At 40.0% G+C, this 21077-nt stretch overlaps 2 protein-coding genes across 3 annotated transcripts in view; one reads left to right on the forward strand and one right to left on the reverse strand.

Annotated features, from left to right (window-relative positions):
- LOC111871212 overlaps nt 1-6352 on the reverse strand; it is a 151092-nt gene extending 144740 nt beyond the window's left edge. The window contains exon 1 of the mRNA XM_023864138.2: nt 6335-6352. The gene's annotated coding sequence lies outside the window, so the exon portion shown is untranslated. The remainder of the gene's footprint in view (nt 1-6334) is intronic.
- On the forward strand, nt 2954-21010 carry LOC111871216 (outer dense fiber protein 3). 2 transcript variants are annotated; one of them, XM_023864145.2, is made up of 7 exons: nt 2954-3078; nt 8090-8260; nt 9721-9781; nt 12142-12212; nt 14413-14589; nt 15718-15977; nt 20553-21010. In XM_023864145.2, exons 2-7 carry the CDS (start codon nt 8152-8154, stop codon nt 20634-20636), a joined length of 762 nt encoding a protein of 253 aa, XP_023719913.1. In that variant the 5' UTR covers nt 2954-3078; nt 8090-8151; the 3' UTR covers nt 20637-21010. The 2 variants fall into 2 exon arrangements, with proteins under 2 accessions (XP_023719913.1, XP_023719914.1); XM_023864146.2 differs by having other exon boundaries at nt 2959-3078; nt 15844-15977.
- Nucleotides 21011-21077: the final 67 nt, after the last annotated feature.

The raw sequence follows: 21077 nt of genomic DNA on the forward strand, positions 1-21077 counted from the left end.
TTAAAAACCTTACTTGCATCGTGATTAGGCAGCTACTGGGGACATTTCTTTACTCAAAATTAAATTTGTATATCAGATATTTTGCGTCATAAAACGTTCTAGATCGAAAAAGTGTTTTCTTATTTCAGGCAGAAAGATGTCGCCTCATTGTGGGCCTGTTACGATAATGTAACACATTCACGTTTGACCATGCACGGGTAGCTCTCAGCCCATACCCGCCCACTTCCTGCATCGCTGCAACAAATCACAGCCTATGATAGATTTACCGCCATCAAACCTCAAGTCCATGCATGAGATCATCTTCGCTTTTTGGGTACTGCCTTTCTGACATATACAATTTATGTATTTAACAAGGCACGAAGTATTAGCATAAACATGCCTGGTCACAGTTCATTCATTCATTCATTCATACTTCCAGTTGCTCCTTCTGGAACACAGAACATCTGCCAAACGCTTCTTTTCACATCAGCTTCTTAGGCTTATAGACAGTCGGTAGGACTCCTTGGACGGGCGCTTATCTCGTCATAAGGCCGCTACATACACAGAACAACACAAATGCAAAACAAACGTAGACAGACATACATGCATCTCATGGGATTCAAACCCAAGACCCCAGTGTCTGAGAGGGCAAAGACAATTCATGCCTTAGACAGTATGACAACTATGGTCGGCACACTTGTTCACATTACCTGGTCTATTTCAGGCTAGTGTTCTCTGTTTATTAAATTTTAGGCCAGTTTCCGAAAAGAGAAACAGCTGTTCAGTTAATCTAGTCCCAATTTTATTTAGGGTGACAGGGAGCAGTGCCAACAGAGGGAGCGAAAACATTCACATTCGGGATTGGCGCAACATAAGTAACACAAATTAAAGTAGTAACTTCACCAAGCTGACTGACATTTGATTCAAATTCTTTGAATTTCTCTTGTGATTAGAAAATCGAATACTCTCTATTGTTTAAGGCAGTAAGTAAAAGTTAGTGTAAATGTATCCCTGTAACAGGCCTGGGAGGCCCATAGGGTTGTGAGATGTTGAAGCTCCCACATTTTCTAGACAATTGGCTCACAGATGGCGGTAAGGTTGCCAGCCTTAAACGCCGGCCGCCTTTTATCCCCCACGAAGATTCCTGGTATTCATTTCTGTTAGAGGATGAGTCGATCCCAGGGCCATAGTTGAGCTGGAAATATTAGGTAAATTGAAAAAATTCACCTTATCGGGATTCGATCCTGCGACCTTCCGGCTTGTAGCACAGTGCCTGAACCAACTACGCTACCGCGTGCCTCTTATTTAAGGCAGTAAGCTAATTAAAAAAAATACGGCTTCTTAGCGATTGCAAATGAAATTACGTTGCTTTCTCCTTCACAAAACCCACGACTCTGCAAAACGGTTTTTGCATACGTGTAAGCTTATGCATTACCCTGAAACACCGTTTCACATGACTTTCCCGCTCGAGTGTCTTACACCTTCAGTATTTAGTCTGACTAGTCCTGTGCTGGAGAATTTGCTGTACCTCACCTTGTCTGCTTCCAGAGCAACCTACATTAGTTTCAGGAACAAAGTTTCTCTTTTCTATTTGTCACTGGCTCTCTCCCGTCCTTTCTCCTTTCCTCGCCCCTGCCTTCCTCATTTTCTTTTCTCTGTTCTCATTTTAATGTTTCTTGCTTTTCTAACTTCTTACTCTTTACTTCTTTCTATATCTATCTATATTGGGGCATATGTATCTAACGGACTCTGCTATGTACTTCTTACTATTCTTACTTGGCATTAGTGAATTCTCGAGTTCGAAGCTAGGTGAAAGTCAACAACCCCCCTTCCGGGTCCTTCCCCATCCTCACACAAAATATCCCTTGTCATTCGGCCCCATAGGACCGGATGGGGAAGGGGTAGAAAAGAGGGCCCTGTTGAGGAAGAGGCATGCCCCCATGACGAACGCAGTTGGCAAAGATGCGTTAAATAATAAAAGATCAATTGATGTAGCGCACTGCAAGCCAGCATACACATCCATCTCTCTCGTAACTGCTATTTCTGCTTCTTGCATAACCATGGTTGGGTTCCACATCAGTGGTAAATGGAAGATTGTGGCTGTGTTGAATAGTTTCACAGATCTACCGCCAGATTTTCACAGGGTACACCTTACTGAATATTATTAAATTTTGGGCTACGAGATTTTCTGAGAAGTAGCTGGTCTGGAACGGAGTCCACTCAGCCTCGTGAGGATAACTGAGGAGCTATTTCAAGGAACTAGGGGCTCCGGTCTAGAAAACCGAGATTAACGGCAGTGGGGATCCGAAGCGCTGACCACGCGAGACCCTCTATCCGCTAAATTTGGCACTAACTTCACCGACTAGCGGCGGCCGCTCGGTCGGTATAGTTAACTTTCGGACTACATGCCACGGAGTATGTCTTTTTTTTTTATTACTGAAATGAACATTAACGAAATAGGATATGAGGGTGTGTACCGGAGTAGTGAGGCTCGGGACAGAAGCCAATAGCGGGATTTTGTGAATAAACTTTTGGGTTCCATAAAAATTCTATTTTTTTTTCTCCAGCTCACCGACTATCAGCTTAGCAGAAATGTTGGAGTAGTTACGGATTTACTTTGAAGCGATCTTGGAACATTTCAAGTCTCTGTCTTGGCATTAGCCTGGAAAACACGATAGACCATAAAATAACTGGAAAACCTACCGAAATTCGAAAACGAACAGCCCCAGAATACAAGTCGCGAGGGTTGCCATTACGCTAACCTGTTCGATACATTTATCGTGACGTCACTATGCAGGGTAGAAACCTCAAAAATGGAATCAATCTTAATTTCGTCCACTTGATTAAACCTTATGACTAATAGATGACCTACCTGTCATTCATTTCCCTTACACGGTAATATTGGCAACAGTGTTGCTGATCTCCGTATAGTTTCGTACGAGAGCCTGGGAGCTGGTTAGAGGCACAGATCTGCGCAGGCGCTGGTGTACAAGTAAGACCCGCGCATTTGTGTCTCTAGCATTCGGTGTTTATGTCGAGTTGAGTGCGGTTTGCGAGTGCCTGCTTTCACAGTATTCTGTTGCGTGAGACCGCGAGACGGTAAGTATTACTGTTATTGGAGTTCTTACGTTTTTATAAGAAGTGCTTCGCGTGTGTGCCAGCAAGTAACAGCTTTGAAAATGACAGATTTTTTTTATCACACTCGATATACTAGTCATACGCTGAATTTTGGGGGTTTTGCTTCGCTTTAAGGGGAATTTTAATTACAGATCAAAATAAATATTTAGCTTTATCTCTCAGTCTTCTGATGAAGCTTGATTTTCGGGGTTTATTTTACATATATAAGTTTTAATTGCCTTCAACTATGAAATAATCTCAGTCATGTGGTTTCATGCTCTTGTATGAATGTATTTCGAGGCTTTTCACCGACTGTGTACACAATACATTGTCATATGAATACGGCTGTTTGCAAGTTTAATCTCTTTGTTTTCAAGGGCCATTTTACTTTAGGGCACAAATTAAATTTTGGGTAGGATTCTTTGACGGACTTTAATGGAGCTTTACATAAATTTTCCTCGATACCTACAATACCTAATGTACATTGAGGAGCTGCGATAGCGCAGTCGGTACAGTAACTGCACAGAGTTCAGACATGCTTCGGAGCTCACCCACGCTCCTATCCAATGGGCACAAGCTTCTGTTCCCCAAGGGGGAAAGGCTGCAGGAGCATGAAGAAGACCGCTCACCTCCATCTAATAAAAGGTGACGTTGTTCCTGTGCTACCATGAAAACGTATGGGGAAGTAGAGGTATAACTCCACAATTCTTGGCTTCAGAAATAGATAGATCAGTCTCACGCCCCTATCGCTTTATCCCTGGGGGAAGAGCCCCCAGTACACATTGGATAGGAGGTTGGGTGGACCCCAGATCCGGTTTGGACGACTTTGAGAAGAGAAAATTCTTGACCCTACCGAGGCTCGAACTCCGACCCCTCGGTCGTTCAGCCCATAGCCAGTCGCTATATCGACTGAGCTATCCTGGCTCTTTACATTTAACTCTAGTAATGTACAATATATATATACAATAAATAAATTTGCCTGTGGTTCTGTATGGGTGTGAAACTTGGTCTTTGGCATTAAGGGAGGAACAGAGACTGAGGGTGTTGAGATTATTTGGACCGAAAAGAGATAAAGTGTCAGGAGGTTGGAGAAAACTGCATAATGAGGAGCTTCATAACTTGTACTCTTCTCCAAGTATAATTAGAATGACCAAGTCAAGGAGGATGAGGTCGGCAGGTCATGTAGCACGAATGGGGGAGACGAGGAACGCGTATAGGATATTGGTGGGAAAGCCAGAAGGAAAGAGACAACAGGGAAGACTAAGGCGTAGGTGGGTGGATAATATTAGAATGGATCTTAGAGAGATAGGATGGGATGGTATGGATTGGATAGATCTGGCTCAGGATATGAACCAGTGGAGGGCTCTTGTGAACACGGTAATGAACTTTCGGGTTCCATAAAATGCTGGGAAATTCTTGAGGAGCTATAGAATTGGCGGCTCCTCCAGAAGGGCTCAACTCCATGAGTAAGTAAGTAAATGTACAATATATAAAGGACCTCTGTCAGTCTATGCTTAGTACAGTAGATCATGCCCTAACTCACGCAGTTCATATTATAACGGCAGCTTAGTCACTTGAACTGCCGTACGCTTGACCGCCACCAAGTTTAAGCTTCTTGTATTTTCTGTCTCGGGCTTCGCCTTTTCTCATGTCGCGAACATTTCCATTTTCATGATTTTGTAATACCTCTGCTTGTTGCCTGCACAATTGCGTTATGCAAGCATAAATATACGGCACTTGGAAAGCCATGTGTATCTCGCGGACCGGTATGCCCCTTGGAAATTTACCAATGGTGGGGGTAACCTTCCAGATCTAAGTAACTAGTCAGAGTCAGTTATGTTATGACCGACAGCCAGTCGGCCAGTTTGTCTTAGTGTCAAGTCCAACCTGGTGCCCAAGACCAGATTTATGTTATGTCAGACAGTTGCGGGTATGTTAACTCATGATTTAATTGTTTCGGAAATCTTGCATTGTAACAACATGTTGAATCAGCGATGAATCCAATCGTTTGTATATTCCGAGAAATCAACCCAATATGATATTTGTCCCTAATTTGTTTAACATGTCTTTTCCTCGTTTCTTTTTGTGAACCATCACGATGTACTTCGCTGTTCATCTCATAAATTTGATTTCAGAAACCATAATTTTGGGATATTGTTGGTTTCGGCGTCGAGCATCCACACCCACTTGCGCAGACGTACCTCTATCAATTTTGGAATTTGTTTGGATTGAAAATCACAATTTCATTAACGCTAATTCAATATTTACGAAGCAAAATAACGCGACATTTTGTAACTCTTCGGCCACAAGTTCACTGCACTTCCATAAGGCGACATTTCTTTGTAATTCAGTCTCTTCAGCTATCCTCTTGCGTCTAAAACGTGTCATTTTATAATTGTTCGCGACATAATGCAGTTTACTCTGTAGTGGGAAATGTTTCCGGGATACCTGTGGGTCTATGCATGCCCTAGCTACCGCCGGCCGGATATGCCTTGACAATGGCGTGGCTTCCTATTTCCGTTTCAGGCAGAATAACGATCACCTCTGTCCCAGGAGTGATTCCACCGAGTTATTTTTGTGGGAACGTCCCGTATCGTATGTCATACCCATGGCTTCGAAACGCTTTGTTCGTTGGTTGATGCGATTGATTCATTGTGGGTTAAAACTGTTATACCTGGGAGAGAATAGTGTTCTGGTACTGGCACAGAACTCGTTTTGCTGTAGCGTGTTCTTCTGTTGTTTCTAATCGAAATCGAAAGAGATTAAATTCACAACATGAACGCAATGTAGTGTCACGTGATAGGAGCGTGACTATAGACGGGTTTTGGATTGATTATCGGATTTATTAGACCCTTTGATACAGATTTTGACTTACTTACTTATGGAGCTGAGCCCTTCCTGAGAAGAAGCCAAATCTGTAGCTACTCAAGAATTTCCCAGAATTTTATGGAACCCGAAGGTTCATTACCGTGTTCACAAGAGCCCTCCACTGGTCCCTATTCTGAGCCAGATCAATCCAATCCATACCATCCCAACTACACTTTAAATATTACTGTCACACACAGACTAGTGTTCTCAGTCCTTTAGTCTTCACTAGCCTTTGCTTTGTAGCGGCTTCAATGGCTGTCGTACCCCTTCATCTGGGTTCCCCAACTATCCCCGGCCTCAGTTACAAGCTTCTCACAGCAATAACTCACAACGACTGAACTGCAGTTCTCTGATTAACTCACTGACTCACCAACCAAATCTTCACTGACTCTGTCTACTAACTCTTCACTAACCCCACTGACTTGTCTTGATTGTAACATCTCGGAATGGACCGCACAGAAAATACCGTTCTATTATTACTGTACAAGTGTTGCTTGTTTGTGAAGCCGTTAATTAACAAGGGTCAATATGTCACATACTAATAAAGCCTTCAAAAGGGACAGAAACATTTTTCATGGACTAAAGGCAGCATCAACACTGACCAAACTGTCGAATTCTGTAATTCTAAAATTTGACCAAGGCCGTGACTGAGCAAGTCGATTCAGTCGGTAACACAGTCGGTTGTACTGCGAACATGAGCGGCTCAAACCTCGGCCATGACCTTTCCTAATTTTCTTCAGTTTGTCCAACCAAATTCATAAATATTTCCTCAGATTACTTCACGAAGACTTCCAGGCCCTTTCTGATTATTCACTGCCCATGCTACTGTTCGACTCTATACAGACTGAGACACTGATAGCATCTTTAAATAAGTCGAAAAGAAATAATTTTATAAAGACGCCTTGAACCTTTCCATATCTTAATATATTGTCATGTGTAGGATGGTACGCGTGACGAAAATGATGGGTTCTAGTTCGGATGACTGGATTTATTGGCACCTTGAATACAACCTGTCTTAATTGCACCTAAATTACAGTGCTATCGCGCCAGGGCCCTGAAGGTGACCACTCACCTCCAACCAGTGCCGAGGTCAAGAAAAGGTGGATCTATACATCCACTCCCCCATACGCCTTCGTGAAGTAGTGCTTAATTAGCTAAGCACAGGGACATATTTGCCTTACTTGACTCCCACGATGCTTATCATGTGACCTACGTCACTTACATATCATGAATGGAATACTGCCTTTTCGTTTTTCTCCGTATTGATTCAGTTTTAAAGGCAAAGCTCTGGGTCACTTCACCTGGCTCCGACAGGTACTTGCTGCCCCCTCAGAACCCTCTACTCACGCCCTGCCCCGCCCCACCTCGGGACATCCTGTAAGGGAATTCGGACCAGCACCCCTTCAATAAGCTCGCTTCGCAACGTGTCTGCATTAGTGTTTTCCAGAAATGGAATTTAATTAAACAGGATATTAAGACTGCATAAGGCTGCATAATGAGAAGCTTAATAACTTGTACTCTTCTCCAAGTATATTTAGAATGATAAAGTCAAGGAGGATGAGGTGGGCATGGCATGTAGCACGAATGGGGGAGAAGAGGAATGCATGTAGGATATTGGTGGGAAATCCAGAAGGAAAGAGACCACTGGGAAGACCAAGACGTAGGTGAGTGGACAATATTAAACTAGATCTTAGAGAGATAGGATGGGATGGTATGGATCGGATTGATCTGACTCAGGATAGGGACCAGATTAGGGGTCTTGTGAACACGGTAATGAACCTTCGGGTTCCATAATCACCCTCACCTATCATCTGGGGCTGGTACAATAGGCCAGAAGTGGCCGCAGTACAAGGGACTTAGTCCCACCCCACTAGCAATAAAAGAAAAGGAAAGATAGGTGGAAGACCTAGGCATAGATGAGAGGACGTATTAATATGAACCCTAAAGAAATAATGTAAGAATTTTTGAACTGGATTCTTCCGCCTCAGGATAAGTCCCAGCGACAGGTTCGGCTCCTCGAGAAAAAATTTGGCCTATGGAGATATTTACTTAGTTTCAGACTCTTGTTGTAAGCCATGTATACGTCTAATTAGCCAGCTAGTACAATATTCTTGTTTATTTTCAGGTTCCCTACCAAGGACCCGAGATATCTGTACTGAATTGCGTGTGAAACAGAATTTACGAAACATGGGCGGCATCCAGCAACAACCGTGGACCCCAACTAAGAGACGAGGACCAATCGCAGCTGAATATTCCAGTCCAGGTCCGGCTTGCGTCACACTGCCAAATCTTATAGGTGAGCCTCTTCTCCAGAGATTTTAATTTAACAGTGAACCCCTGAGTAAACATTTTAAGATAAAGATTCGCAGAATTAGTCAGTATGAAAGTTTCGCTTCCGTACAAGACATCTAATATCGTGTTATAAAATTGTTATAAAAACGGCCTATTCCATGTTGAAGAATGTTGGTGAAATTTAATTATCCATATTGGTTAATTTAATATTCATTATTCGATCGTTCTACTGATTATTAAGGGGTCTCTATTCCAACAGTTGAAAATTCATATCTGATTTATATCCCTAATTCAACTTAAAGAAATCCACGCTTATACTGTCCATAGTTATTCATTGTAACGAAAAGTCGAACATATCGTAGTGTCACGTGTAGGGGGTTACGCACGACGAAAATAACGGGTTCTAGTTCGGATGGTTGTACATATTAGCACTTCGTTTACACACACACACTCCCTTAATTACAATTAATACAGCAGTATCGCCGATTTAACACAATTTACAATTCATTGCTGCACACGCGCTAGTAGTAGTAGTACTACTACTATTACTACTACTACTACTACTAGCGCGTGTACTACTGCTGCTGCTACTACTACTTATTTAACATCTATAACTGCTATACAAGCACAATTGGACAAGTCAGTTTAAAAAAACAGCCAAGCACTACATGTCAACAACAACAACTCTTAAAAATGTTTCCACTATTCGTCTCTTAGCAACGTATCACAACACAGACACTAACACTTCAGATTACTATGAAATCTTCATGCTATTTCGTCTTCAATCACTATGGAAGCTCGGAATTAAAAATTCTTCTGGACTCACTCCTCCAGCTTACAACTGACTTGTAACTGCCTTGACGAATTCTGTTACTTCTTTACTGGGATTAAAATACTGTATGCATCTTGGTTTCCTCCATGGTTTCATAACAGTACATTTTTCTGATGTGGGGTTATTAGTCCATGCCCAACCTCCAATCTGGAGGACCAGGTGCTACACTTAATCTGGCTCCTGCCAAAGACCTGTCTAGAATGTGTGTCTCTACCACGAGCTTATGCTCCCGCCAACATAGCTGTCCGGGTCTCCAGGGTGTGCAAACCTCTACTTCGCCATAATGTGATAGTATATAATACAGCACAAATGATATATAGTGTATAATGCAATGGTGGATCGACTGTGCTAGTATGAAATTGTATGCTAAGTACATGACATACTAATTGTAACTAAAAACTGGACCTGAAGGTGGCACATAAATGTAGCGCTGCAACATGTTGTTCCAAATAGCAACTCCACTAGCCAGAAATACGAGTAATGTTGCATTGACAAGAATATAATAAATAGTATCTAAAGAAATATACATATGAAGAAAAGAGTAATTCTAATTTGTGGAGTTCAGTTTTTAGTTGCATTGTGATTAAATGTCTCATTATATGACTCATAAAACATTACTTTATATTTTACAGGAGTTTCAACAGTTCCTGACTCAAAACGTGGGCGCGCACCGGCATTCAGTTTTGGAAGCAGGCATGTGGAACTAAAATAAAATTAAAGTACTCCTATTTATAACATGTTCCTTGCACAAAGTCTGTGAAGTGAACACATAGAGGGAAAGTCATGTGTGTCTGTCTGCCTATATGTTTCACCTCCCAAACCAGTTACATGAGTTGAAGGAACCTGGTTTTGAAAATTTACAATAAAATTTGGATTTGAGATTCTCTCAGCAGTAGCTATGAAGAAGTGGGATCTACTGTCTTGTAGTACAACGAAAGTCAACTGATGTTTCGGAGGAAATTATGCCTCAATTTTCAGGTTCAATGATTAGATCAAGCAAGAAACCAGCATGAAGAGGACATCCAGCAGCAAGTAAGTTCTGCTTTCCGTCTGCTTTGTGCAGGTTTCTTGCAAGGCTCACTCTTCAACTTTGCAGATGGAGACAGTATGTCCCTCTTAAAGAATGATTGACTTTCACTGGGCTACACAGCATTATATCCTAGAAAATAGAACTCTGCAGAAAAAGGTGTCACCCTCAACTCATTTTAATTAATCTCTACCAATTCATTGTTATTGTGCTTTATATGAAGCAACAAGATTGGTGAAGATTTGCTCCATAATGGAGGGAACAATTTCCTGAATAATTTACAATATAAGTTTAAATTGAAAAGTTCATTTATGGCTTTAAGTAAACTGGATATCAATGTTAGTCAGTATGGCTGAAAACTGGAATTGAACAACAACTTTCAGAGTCTCCCCCATATTTAATTAAAAAAATACACACATATACACACACACACACATATATATATATACATACTATATATATACACAGGGTGTCCCAGGAGGAATGTGCCAAACTTCGGGAGGGTGTTCCTTATGTTATAGTATGCCGATATAACCCAAAACACCTATGTCCAAAGTTGAACGGTTACGGAGATAATGGCCAGAGGAAAGTGTGGTCTTCTGGCGGGTCCATGCACTGCACCTGTCAGCTGGCTGCTCTTATCTGTGTTTGTCCTTGAGTTTGGTGATGGCAGCTCACGTTAGCCCCATACACTCGCATACCAGAACGTGCAGTCAGCAATGTTATGTCAGCGCTTGCCATTCATGTGTCATGTATAGTGCTTGGAACTCTTAACGACAACTTTGACCCAGCGTGTGAGCTTTTTGTAGTTCAATTTAATGGCTTCATGTCACTCACAAGTTAGTTTGATGTTACGTACATTATTAACGTTACAGAAACCACATATTCCTGCCAGTTTTAATATGTATTTGGTAATCAACAAGTGTGTAACACCGGTCAAAGTTTCACACTTCTCTGGCCATTATCTCCGTAACTGTTCAACTTTTAACATAGGTGTTTTGGGTTATATCGGCATACTTTAACATAAGGAACACCCTCCCGAAGTTTGGCACATTCCTCCTGGGACACTTTGTATATAACGGGCACACAGTAGCATAGTTGGTTGAGGGACTGTACTACAAGCTGCAAGGTTCCCAATGAAGTGGATTTTTCAATTTACATAATCCTTTCAGACGTGCTATGGCCCTGGACTCAACTCAGCCTCTAACAGAAATGAGTACCAGGAATCTTTCTGGGGTGTAAAGGGCAGCCAGCATGGAAGGCTGACCTTACTGCCATCTATGAGCCGATTGTCTAGAGAAAATGTTAGAGCCTCAACATCTCACAACCCTATGGGCCTTCACGGCCTGTTACAGGGATAGCTTTACCTTTTTATTTATATATGTATATATATATATATATCTGTCCAATTAATTCTGCACTGACAGTAGGTCACAGATAGATGGACAGACAGATAGCTAAATATGACCTCCATATAAGGCGTTCACCTTCAGTTTTTAAGGAATGCCTAAAAATCTAACTTTGTGGTATTCCTAAAGAAAATTATAAAGAGTGAACATTTAATTGGCCTATTTGGCAGAAGAACTTATGAATCACATAGTAAAGTCACTTATGAAAGAAAATAAAGTTAATGTTAGAAAAGGGATAAAACAGTATACACTTGAGAATTTGCTTGTTCTCCATATTCACGGTGGTCACATCTTTGCACTTGAACAACAGATTGTCTCCCAGTACTGAAACACATGTGCTGACCTTTGCTGGAATTAAAGTTCCAATTTGCATTTGTTAGCTGTGTGCATTTAAGAAGCACCATTATTGTCTGGGCAATCAAACACAAAAATTCTTAAGTGTTTCTTTTGAACAATGCAATCCATTTCCTGGTATCTCTAAAACTTTGTGTTTTATGTGAATTTGAAACGTGAATAATTTATGACAACTCTGTATGTTAGCAAAAGTTACAAATCAGAATTGGGCGTTTATTTGAATTGTATTAAAACTTTTGCTACTGACAGCTGTTTTGCTTTAGGCATGGGAACAAGAATGATAGTCCTGGACCAGGACCTGGCCAATACAATGTCACTGGGCTTAGTGCAAAAGGTAAGACTCACATAATATATTCTTCATTCTCTGTACCAGAGGCTTATATTAAAAGCTGTATTACATTTGGCTTTCTGTAACTTCCTTTGTGTGATAAATAACAATAACAATTAAGATATAATTTTTCAAGAAATAATTACTAATTAATTTTGGGTGATTGTACTGTTGATCATCTCGATGTTTAATATAAATTGTTTATTTAATTGCGCTTCCAAGACTGTCGAAATATTTATTAAATTTTAAATTAAATATTACTTATTGCATGAAGTTTTCTTTTGTTTAATATTTGATGAACATGATAAACAATAGAATATCAGTGTTCAGAATGTCTGTGACAATTATATAGTGATAACTAATGGCTTTATGTAATGAGGCCCACATAGTTGATATCCTTTCCGTCTACATGAAAGAGACAGAGTCAGCCTCCAATTAATATTAATCCTAATAATGGACAGTTCAAAGAAAATTCTCCCATATTATACAATGACCAGATGTATTCATTTATCACATGACAGTCTGCTCTGTTACATTAATATAAAGAGTAAAATTACTGACCACAGTAGGCATAATAAGTAAACATTGCCATCACTGTTCTCAGTTACCTGAGGTTAGAAAGTTTCTGCAAAATTTATTATTTTGAGTGGGGGCACGCGGTAGCATAGTTGGCTGAGGGGCTATGCTACAAGCTGGAAGGTCGCGGGTTCAAGTCCCGATGAGGTCATTGGATTTTTTTTTTTCAATTGACCTAATCCTTCCAGCCGCACAATGTCCCTGGGGTTGAATCAGCCTCTAACAAGAATTATTACCAGGAATTAATTAAATAATTTTCCTTGGGAGTAAAGCGTGCCTGGCACGTAAGGATGACAACCTTACCGTCATCTTTGAGCCAATTGTCTAGATAATGTGGAACCCTCAACGTCTCACAACCCTATGGGCCTTCACGGCCTGTTACAGGGATGGCTTTACTTTTACTTTCACTTTCATTTTCACTTTCACTTTTTTTATTATTCTGAGTAAACTTGGAAATGTTATATTTATGTGTCTAGTATTATTAATCAAACTACATTCATTCCGCACGAGAGTTTTATTTAGTTCCACAGTTCACAAAGCTAATATAAAGAGTGATTTTTATCAACAAATTTGGAAAATGAATTAGAAAAGGAAGTAAAAGATTAAACTTTTCATGTAACAAGCCATGGAGGCCCATAAGGTTGTGAGATGTTAAGGCTACCACATTATTGTAGGCAACTGGCTCACAGATGGGAGTGAGGTTGTCAGCCTAGGCCACACCATGGCTCAAGCGGTTAGTCGCTAGCTTCCCACCATGGTTGCCCGGGTTCGATCCCGGGTCTGGTCAAGTGGGATTTGTGGTGGACAAAGTGGCGCTGGGGCAGGTTTTCTCCGAGTACTTCGGTTTCCCCTGCCAATCTTCATTCCACAAATTGCTCCACAATCACCCTCACCTATCATCTGGGGCTGGTACAATAGGCCAGAAGTGGCCGCAGTACAAGGGACTTAGTCCCACCCCATTAGCAATAAAAAAAAAGGTTGTCAGCCTCATGTGCCAGCCACTCTAAAACCCCAGGAAGATTCCTGGTACTCATTTCTGTTAGAGCCTGAGTCAACCCCAGGGCCATAGTGCGGCTGGTAGGATTAAGTCAATTACAAAATCCAATAACCTCATCAAGAACCAAACCCACTTGTAGCAGAGTGCCTGAATTGGTATATGAGGAACAGAATCACAATTTATAACACTGTGCTTAAGAAAAGTATGGGTTTTAATTTTGATGGCTTGATTTATGACTTGACTTAAAGGGGCTCTCCACAAACCAATTACATCATAAGATGGGAGGTTGCTTGTATTCATTCCTCACAGTTGGGCTTAACTCCCCGAGCAGATTAAATGCTTTCGGTTATGGTCTCCAGGGATGTGATGCTATACAGTTTACTAGATAGGTACCAAAGTTTCGTGGGAACTGGATGTCTCGATCTTAATAGTAGAAGTCATATATCAGAAGATCATGATGATAAAATTTTTCTCTGTGAGAACCTAAAAAATTTCATCTTTTAGGCAGCGTTTAAATAGAAACTAGTCTTTTCTAGGTCAGGTCAAGTTCACTGTATTGGTGACTTTAGCATAGTAATTCCAACGCATTTATAGTGTTCTATGACGATTGCTTACTATAAATATATTTCTTAGGCAAGGACTGCCCTCCAGCTGCTACGCTCCACAGCCGACCAAAGGACGTGAGAGCTGATCTTACACCTGCACCAGGTGACTATAATCCTGAGAAGTCTGAGAAGGTTGTCCATGACAATTCTCCCAAATACACATTTGGTCTCAAGACCCAGGTAGAGAAGCCAAGTCAAACGCCAGGTACTGAGTTTCTTTTGGTCTGCATGCATTGTTTTCACTAACAAAAGTTTTCAGTTTTATCTCTTCACTCAGATCTGCTTAAGACTAAGTAAGAAAAAGTAAACATAAAGGTATCCCTGTACCAGGCATTGAAGGCCCATAGGGTTGTGAGACGTTGAGGCTCCCACATTATCTAGACAATCGGCTCAAAGATGGCGGTAAGGTTGTCAGCCATACGCGCCAGCCACACTTTACTCCCCAGGAAAATTATTTAATTAATTCCTGGTACTCATTTCTGGTAGAGGCTGAGTCGACCTCAGAGCCACAGTGTGGCTGAAAGGAGGATGTCAATTGAAAAAAATCCAATGACCTCATCGGGACTTGAACCCACGACATTCCAGCTTGTAGCATAGTGCCTCAACCAACTACTAAGAATTCCTGTAAAGAGAATTTTAGCAGTGCAGCTTCAATTCATGCTCTTGTTCATATTTATTGATTGATTGAGTGATTTTGAGGCATGAAGTCAACCCACCTTAGCTTGTTATTTATGAAAGAAGACTTAAATGTTTGTGACAATGGTATACTACTATAATTACTGACTTTTTGGACATTATCCATGGTCCTATTTTAACTTAAAACGACATTTTAGAGACCAGACCCTGCCTTCATCTTCAGGTAAAAATCCTATCCAGACTGTAACATTATAACAATATCAAGCAGATATAATCTTACTGATATAAAATCAAGCTACATATTACATATATATTTATTAGCATGTTACACAAAAGGGAAAATGTCTTAACAAATGATAAAATGTTTAGTGATTATTTCATTGTGTTAATACAGAACACTTTTCTAGAGTCATTTGGGCTGGAAATATTCCATGTATGCCAACACTGAGAACATAGGTTATTATACCTAAAATATTCAATAAACAACCAACTTCTGCATATGGGTTTTCATTTTATAAACCTTTTAGAGAGTCATGAGATTTGGAAATACTTTTTCACCCATGAATAATTTTCTTTGTAATTCACTTAAAACTGGAAATAGTAGTTCAACTTATTTTAAATTAAAGACATTCAATTTTATTTTGCATGTTAGTTGGGAAAACAAAATTTTGAAATTATTTCATTTTCTAACCTACAGCACCAAATGTTTACAACATCCCAACTATTCTTGGACAAACAAAAGAGGGTAACAAGAAACAGGCCCCTGCATTTACAATTTCTGGGAGGCAAAAAGAACCATTAGATGACCGTGTTCTGACTCCAGGACCTGGAACATACAACAATGCCAAGGCGGACAACTACAAAGCAAAGGCTCCAGCGTACTCTATCAGTTCCCGCTACCAGATGCCTTCTGATACAACACTGAAACCAGGCCCAGGTGCACATTCCCCAGAGAAGGTAAGTTCCTCTTTCATTTATCAAAGAAAAGCATGTTTTCTGTTGCATGGATCCTGCTACATGTGATTAATTTGCATGTCCAGTTGCTGTAACTTATTCCTGTACAAAACCCCAACATCAGTACTCCTTGAAATAATTAGACAAAATGATTTGCCATCTTATGCATTACTATAATAACATATACTAATATTTGTTGCCTAAATCATTATTTATCAGTTTATGGTTGTTCTGTAAAATGCATACTGGTAATCATCTGTTGCATGAGGCTTGTCTGCCTACACATACAGTTCCATTCAGATGCAGAGATTTTGATGAGAATTTAAGTCTTTACAAAAAATTATCAGACAAATTTAATTTTGGTCCAAACTGGATTACATGATTTACCACTTTTCATGAATAACTAAGTACATCTTCAGATGTTTCAGCAAATACTGAATAGATTAATAATGCTTACTACTCAACTTCTAGTCACTAATTGGTTGATTATGTTGGTTTGTTTAATAAATGACTGTAAAACGGAAAAGTATAGGTTTCTTAAAAATATGAATATGAAACTGTTGTGCACATTGCCACTATTGCTAAAATATGAACTCATGCAAATCAAAGATGTGAATAGTCTCTACACGAATGACTAATCTATATCTGCCTAGAATGCTTCACAGTACACAGCTGTTTGCCTATGAGTCCAATGACTAGAGTAATCTATGTAAAAAAGATAAAGGTAAAGTTATCCCTGTAACAGGCCATGAAGGCCCATAGGGTTGAGACATTGAGGCTTCCATATTTTCCAGACAATCTCACAGATAGCAGTAAATTTGTCAGCCTTATGCACTGGCCACCCTCTTACCCTCCAGGAAGATTCTTGGTACTCATTTCTGTTAGAGGCTGAGTTGAACCCAGGGCCATAGTGCGGCTGGAAGAGTTAGGTAAATTAAAAAATTCAATGACTTCACCAGGACTCGAACCCGAAACCTTCCAGCTTGTAGCATGGTGACTCAACCAACTACACTACTGCGTGCCCACAGAGTAATCTATGTACATAAATTAAAATGTTTTGTTTGACAAATTCCTGGATTATTGAATGTTTGGGGAAAACCAAGAAAGCTACATAAGTCACATCAAAACATGTACATATGTATCAGGATTTTGGTAGAGAAAATTCTTGGATTGCTGCACATTTTTCGAAAGTAAGAAAGATATGTAGATCATACCAAAAGTCATGAGCATATTTTTTATAGTAAAACGAAGTTACATGTACAAAAACAGATCATCCTGAGTTACTGGAGATATCCTGTCACTAATCCACAGAATCCCAAGGACGATCTGAGCACGTTTTTACTACACTGCACCATCTTGAATATTCCACTGCTGTAAAAGCTTGTTTCAGCATTTTTCAATCATGTACACAGGATTTGCTGGATTGCCTCATCGTTCTGTTTGTGCTGACCCCTTGTGTGATCTTTTAAGGACCCGAACAGGTTGCAGTCCAACAGAGCCAAATCCAGAATGTAAGGGGAATGGGAGAGAACATCCAAGCCAGACATTTCAGTTTTCCCTAAAGTCAGGTGTGCAGTGTGAAGGCATGCATTGTCGAGTTGAAGAATGATTAGTCTTTTCGTGTGCATGTCACAAAGTGCATATAGCAGTTTCTGGAGCATTTAAATGTAGCAAACTGCATTGAGAGTTTCCTTTGTGAGCAAAGAAATCAACCAGAAAACTGTTCCCATTAATTTTCCAGCTGAAGGTATAATACTGGTATTCTCTAGAGATCCATTGTCATGCTAATCTGTTCTCTGTTTTGTGGTTATAATGGTGGAACCAGCTTTCATCACCAATCACAATGTTTAGTATGAAGTCAGTGCCTTAAGCAGCATCTCATTGAAGAAACTGCAATCACACATCATGCATCCCATTTCGTGTTCATCTGCCAGCAGTAGGGAAACCCAATGCCAATGAACTTTCTGGTAACCCAAAAACTGTATCATTTCATACACAGCATTGTATGCAGCCCCTCACTTTATTTTTGACAATACTCAAATTTGAGAGCCCTAAATTAGCAAGCAATTTGCTACAAAAGCTATACATATATGTATCTCAGCAGTCAGAGCTAATAGAGAAAATGTGGACTGATCAAACTAACATCCCTCTGGCATCCCTTCCCATCCTGCAGGTATATGTTTGCCAGACCTGGGCTCCCAGCTATTCCTTCGGCATCAAACATTCCCCATATATAGGAACTTTCCAGCCAAGAACTGAATGACAAAAAGTGACTTCCATGACATGTCAACAACAAGGTCAAAGGCATGGATGCACGGAGATGTTGCTATTTTGGTAATGTACCTAATATAGCAGTAAAGTAGCTTATTGTATCCATGAAGACACATCTTGTAGAATCTAAGCAGCTTTTGTATAGTGATATTACTGTGGTAAGGAAGGATAAGGAAAAAAATAACATCTGTTAATGTCTTCCACTTGTGTGTGTTATATATTGCAGTTTCATTCTTTAAGCAATTGACAATGACTCTAAGGGCGAGGTAACACCAAGGAAACTGGCAACCACAACACAACTGCAATTTCTGAGAACTGTTATCAGCCTGAGTTGAACACATGTTACTGAATGGAGTAGCACAAATTGAGGAAACAGCAACGTAGTTTCCTCAACTTGCAGTGCTTCATTCAGTAATATTTGTTCAACTCAGGCTGATAATTCTTGGAAATTGCAGTTGCCAGTTTCCTTGGTGTGCCTTTGCTCTAACAGTCAGATAAATACAGATACTTGGAACTATGTAGATGCTCCAATTCAGAATTAGGCAGACACTACAGACCAGTAGAAAAGCCCAGAAATGTCCCACACACGTTATAACGGAAATTATTATATTGCAGGTGGAGGAACTGATTCCCATTTGTATCTTTCTTTTTCTGTTATGGGTTCTTTAACAACACAAAGTTAATAGAAAGTCCGTCGAGTGTAACAATTTGCAGGTCACTTCTTTATCACTTCTGCCTTACATGTTTTGGTTTGACACAACCATCATCAGAGGCACTTATTACAATTATGAAAACACTGTCGTTGTTTATGATGTTCACAGTTATGTTTGTCATGTGGACGCTACTACAATATGTTGACGTGTAAAAGCACAACACTTGCTAGGATAGTTGAGTACACTATCAATTCTCACTTTCCATCCGAAACTGTTTTTAAGTTAAAACGCTAATGTTAAAATATTTAAAACATTTGATGTAAAATGCTAAGCTCCTCCTTGTTAATTCATCCCGAAGATGGGAGATGTCAGCTTGAGGTTGTATGGCTTATGGTTAGATGTTTCCTATGTGCTGTGTGTTGTGTACANCAGTGTTTTCATAATTGTAATAAGTGCCTCTGATGATGGTTGTGTCAAACCGAAACATGTAAGGCAGAAGTGATAAAGAAGTGACCTACAAATTGTTACACTCGACGGACTTTCTATTAACTTTGTGATTGATAGTGTAACGGACCAAAAATCAAACAATTCTTTAACAACACTTTCCCATACTGAGCCTGTATAGCAACAGGTGATCTGAAGATGAGTGATGATTTGGAAAGGACTGGGAAATAAGCGGTCATAGCTCAATTGAGGTACTATCCTGGCATTTGCCTGGGGTACTTAGGTAAAAAGGTAAAGTTGTCCCTGTGCCTATGCTATGAAGGCATATGGGAAAGTGGATGTATAGATCCACATTTCCTTGACCTCAGCACTAGCTGGAGGTCTGGGGTCAGCTTCACACCCCTGCCACTTTACTCCCAGGGAAAGAGACCCCAGTACCCATTGGATGAGGTTGGGTGGACCCCGAAGACGGTCTGGATGGCATGGAGAAGAGAAAATTCTTGACCCTACCGGGACTTCAACTCCGACCCCTCGGACGTCCAGCTCATAGCTGATGACTATACTATCCTATCTCTTGGGGTACTTAGGAAAACCATGAAAGCCCTCAATCAGGATAGGCAGTTTCCTGGCCAAGATTTGAACCAAGCAACTCCTGAATAGAAGTGTAAGGCATTACTTCTAGACCAGCATGTTCAGTCCTACTTGTACCATTGTTGGGAATGATAGTTATGACATCTTGAGACACTCAAAATAGCTTTGTAAACAACAACAGAAAAACAGAGTGCCTGGAACCAAGCAGACATTGTCTACCCACATCTTGACGCATTCCAAGGCCTGCTGAGTGTAATTACACAGGTCCTATGTGAGTTCTTTTATATATATAGTGTTCAAGCTCAACTGCTTAAGAGATTTGGATGAAACCTGCAATATAGCACTATTAACATGCAAGCATTACCATGTGAAATTCTAATTAACTTTAATTAATTTTAAGGGCCACTTTACCAAGGGCCCAAATAAACTTCTACAAATTCAAGTTTTTAAATGCAGTATTAAAATAGGTTTTCTGATTGCTAATAAATATTTGTATGTTCATGATTGGAGGTATTTTGATGAAGATCATCCTTTGACTTGGTCAGATTTAGACAGTAATTCATTTTTTAATCAATGAATGCTTAGAGCAGAGAAATACTGACAAGTAACTTTGTTGCAGGCAAAGATGGATGCCCTCCCAGCACATACATTCGGAATCAAGCATTCACCCCACATTGGCTACCTCAAGGACTGTATGTGGTAGAAGGGAAGTAAGCAGCCAGAATGGGTGGACTACTACCAGCTGCTGGTGCATTGTTCCATCACCTTATGATATGAAAATATTTCTCTCTCTGTCTCAATCATTCACATGTGCCTCTCTAATAACTATAGAATATATACTTTTAATATATTGTGATTTCAATTAGACAATGCTAGAAATGTTGCACACTACTAAAATTCAAACAAGAGAAAATGAACGACTGATATTAGTTATTTCTGAATGTCGTGCTCAGAAGAATAAGTTTGTACATCAACAACCTTCACTAAACAAAAATAAAAAGAGTAGTTACTAACGTTATTTTTCTGTTGTGTTCAGTTAAGTTATATGAATTATATTAAAGCCATGAGTATTTTTAATTATATGTCAGTTGATTCTTGCCAGTATAGGCTTATAGCTGATGATAAAGCAAAAATTAAGTATAGG

The sequence above is a fragment of the Cryptotermes secundus genome, unplaced genomic scaffold (assembly GCF_002891405.2).
Source record: "Cryptotermes secundus unplaced genomic scaffold, Csec_1.0 scaffold573, whole genome shotgun sequence".
In the NCBI taxonomy this organism is placed as follows: domain Eukaryota; kingdom Metazoa; phylum Arthropoda; class Insecta; order Blattodea; family Kalotermitidae; genus Cryptotermes; species Cryptotermes secundus.

Bases quoted from the DNA above. Each gene is read 5' to 3' on its own strand.
- LOC111871216 (XM_023864145.2), top strand. From the start codon at position 8,152: ATGGGCGGCATCCAGCAACAACCGTGGACCCCAACTAAGAGACGAGGA. The intron at 8,261-9,720 runs GTGAGCCTCTTC...TATATTTTACAG, and splicing joins CACACTGCCAAATCTTATAG to GAGTTTCAACAGTTCCTGAC. The intron at 9,782-12,141 runs GCATGTGGAACT...GTTTTGCTTTAG, and splicing joins GCATTCAGTTTTGGAAGCAG to GCATGGGAACAAGAATGATA.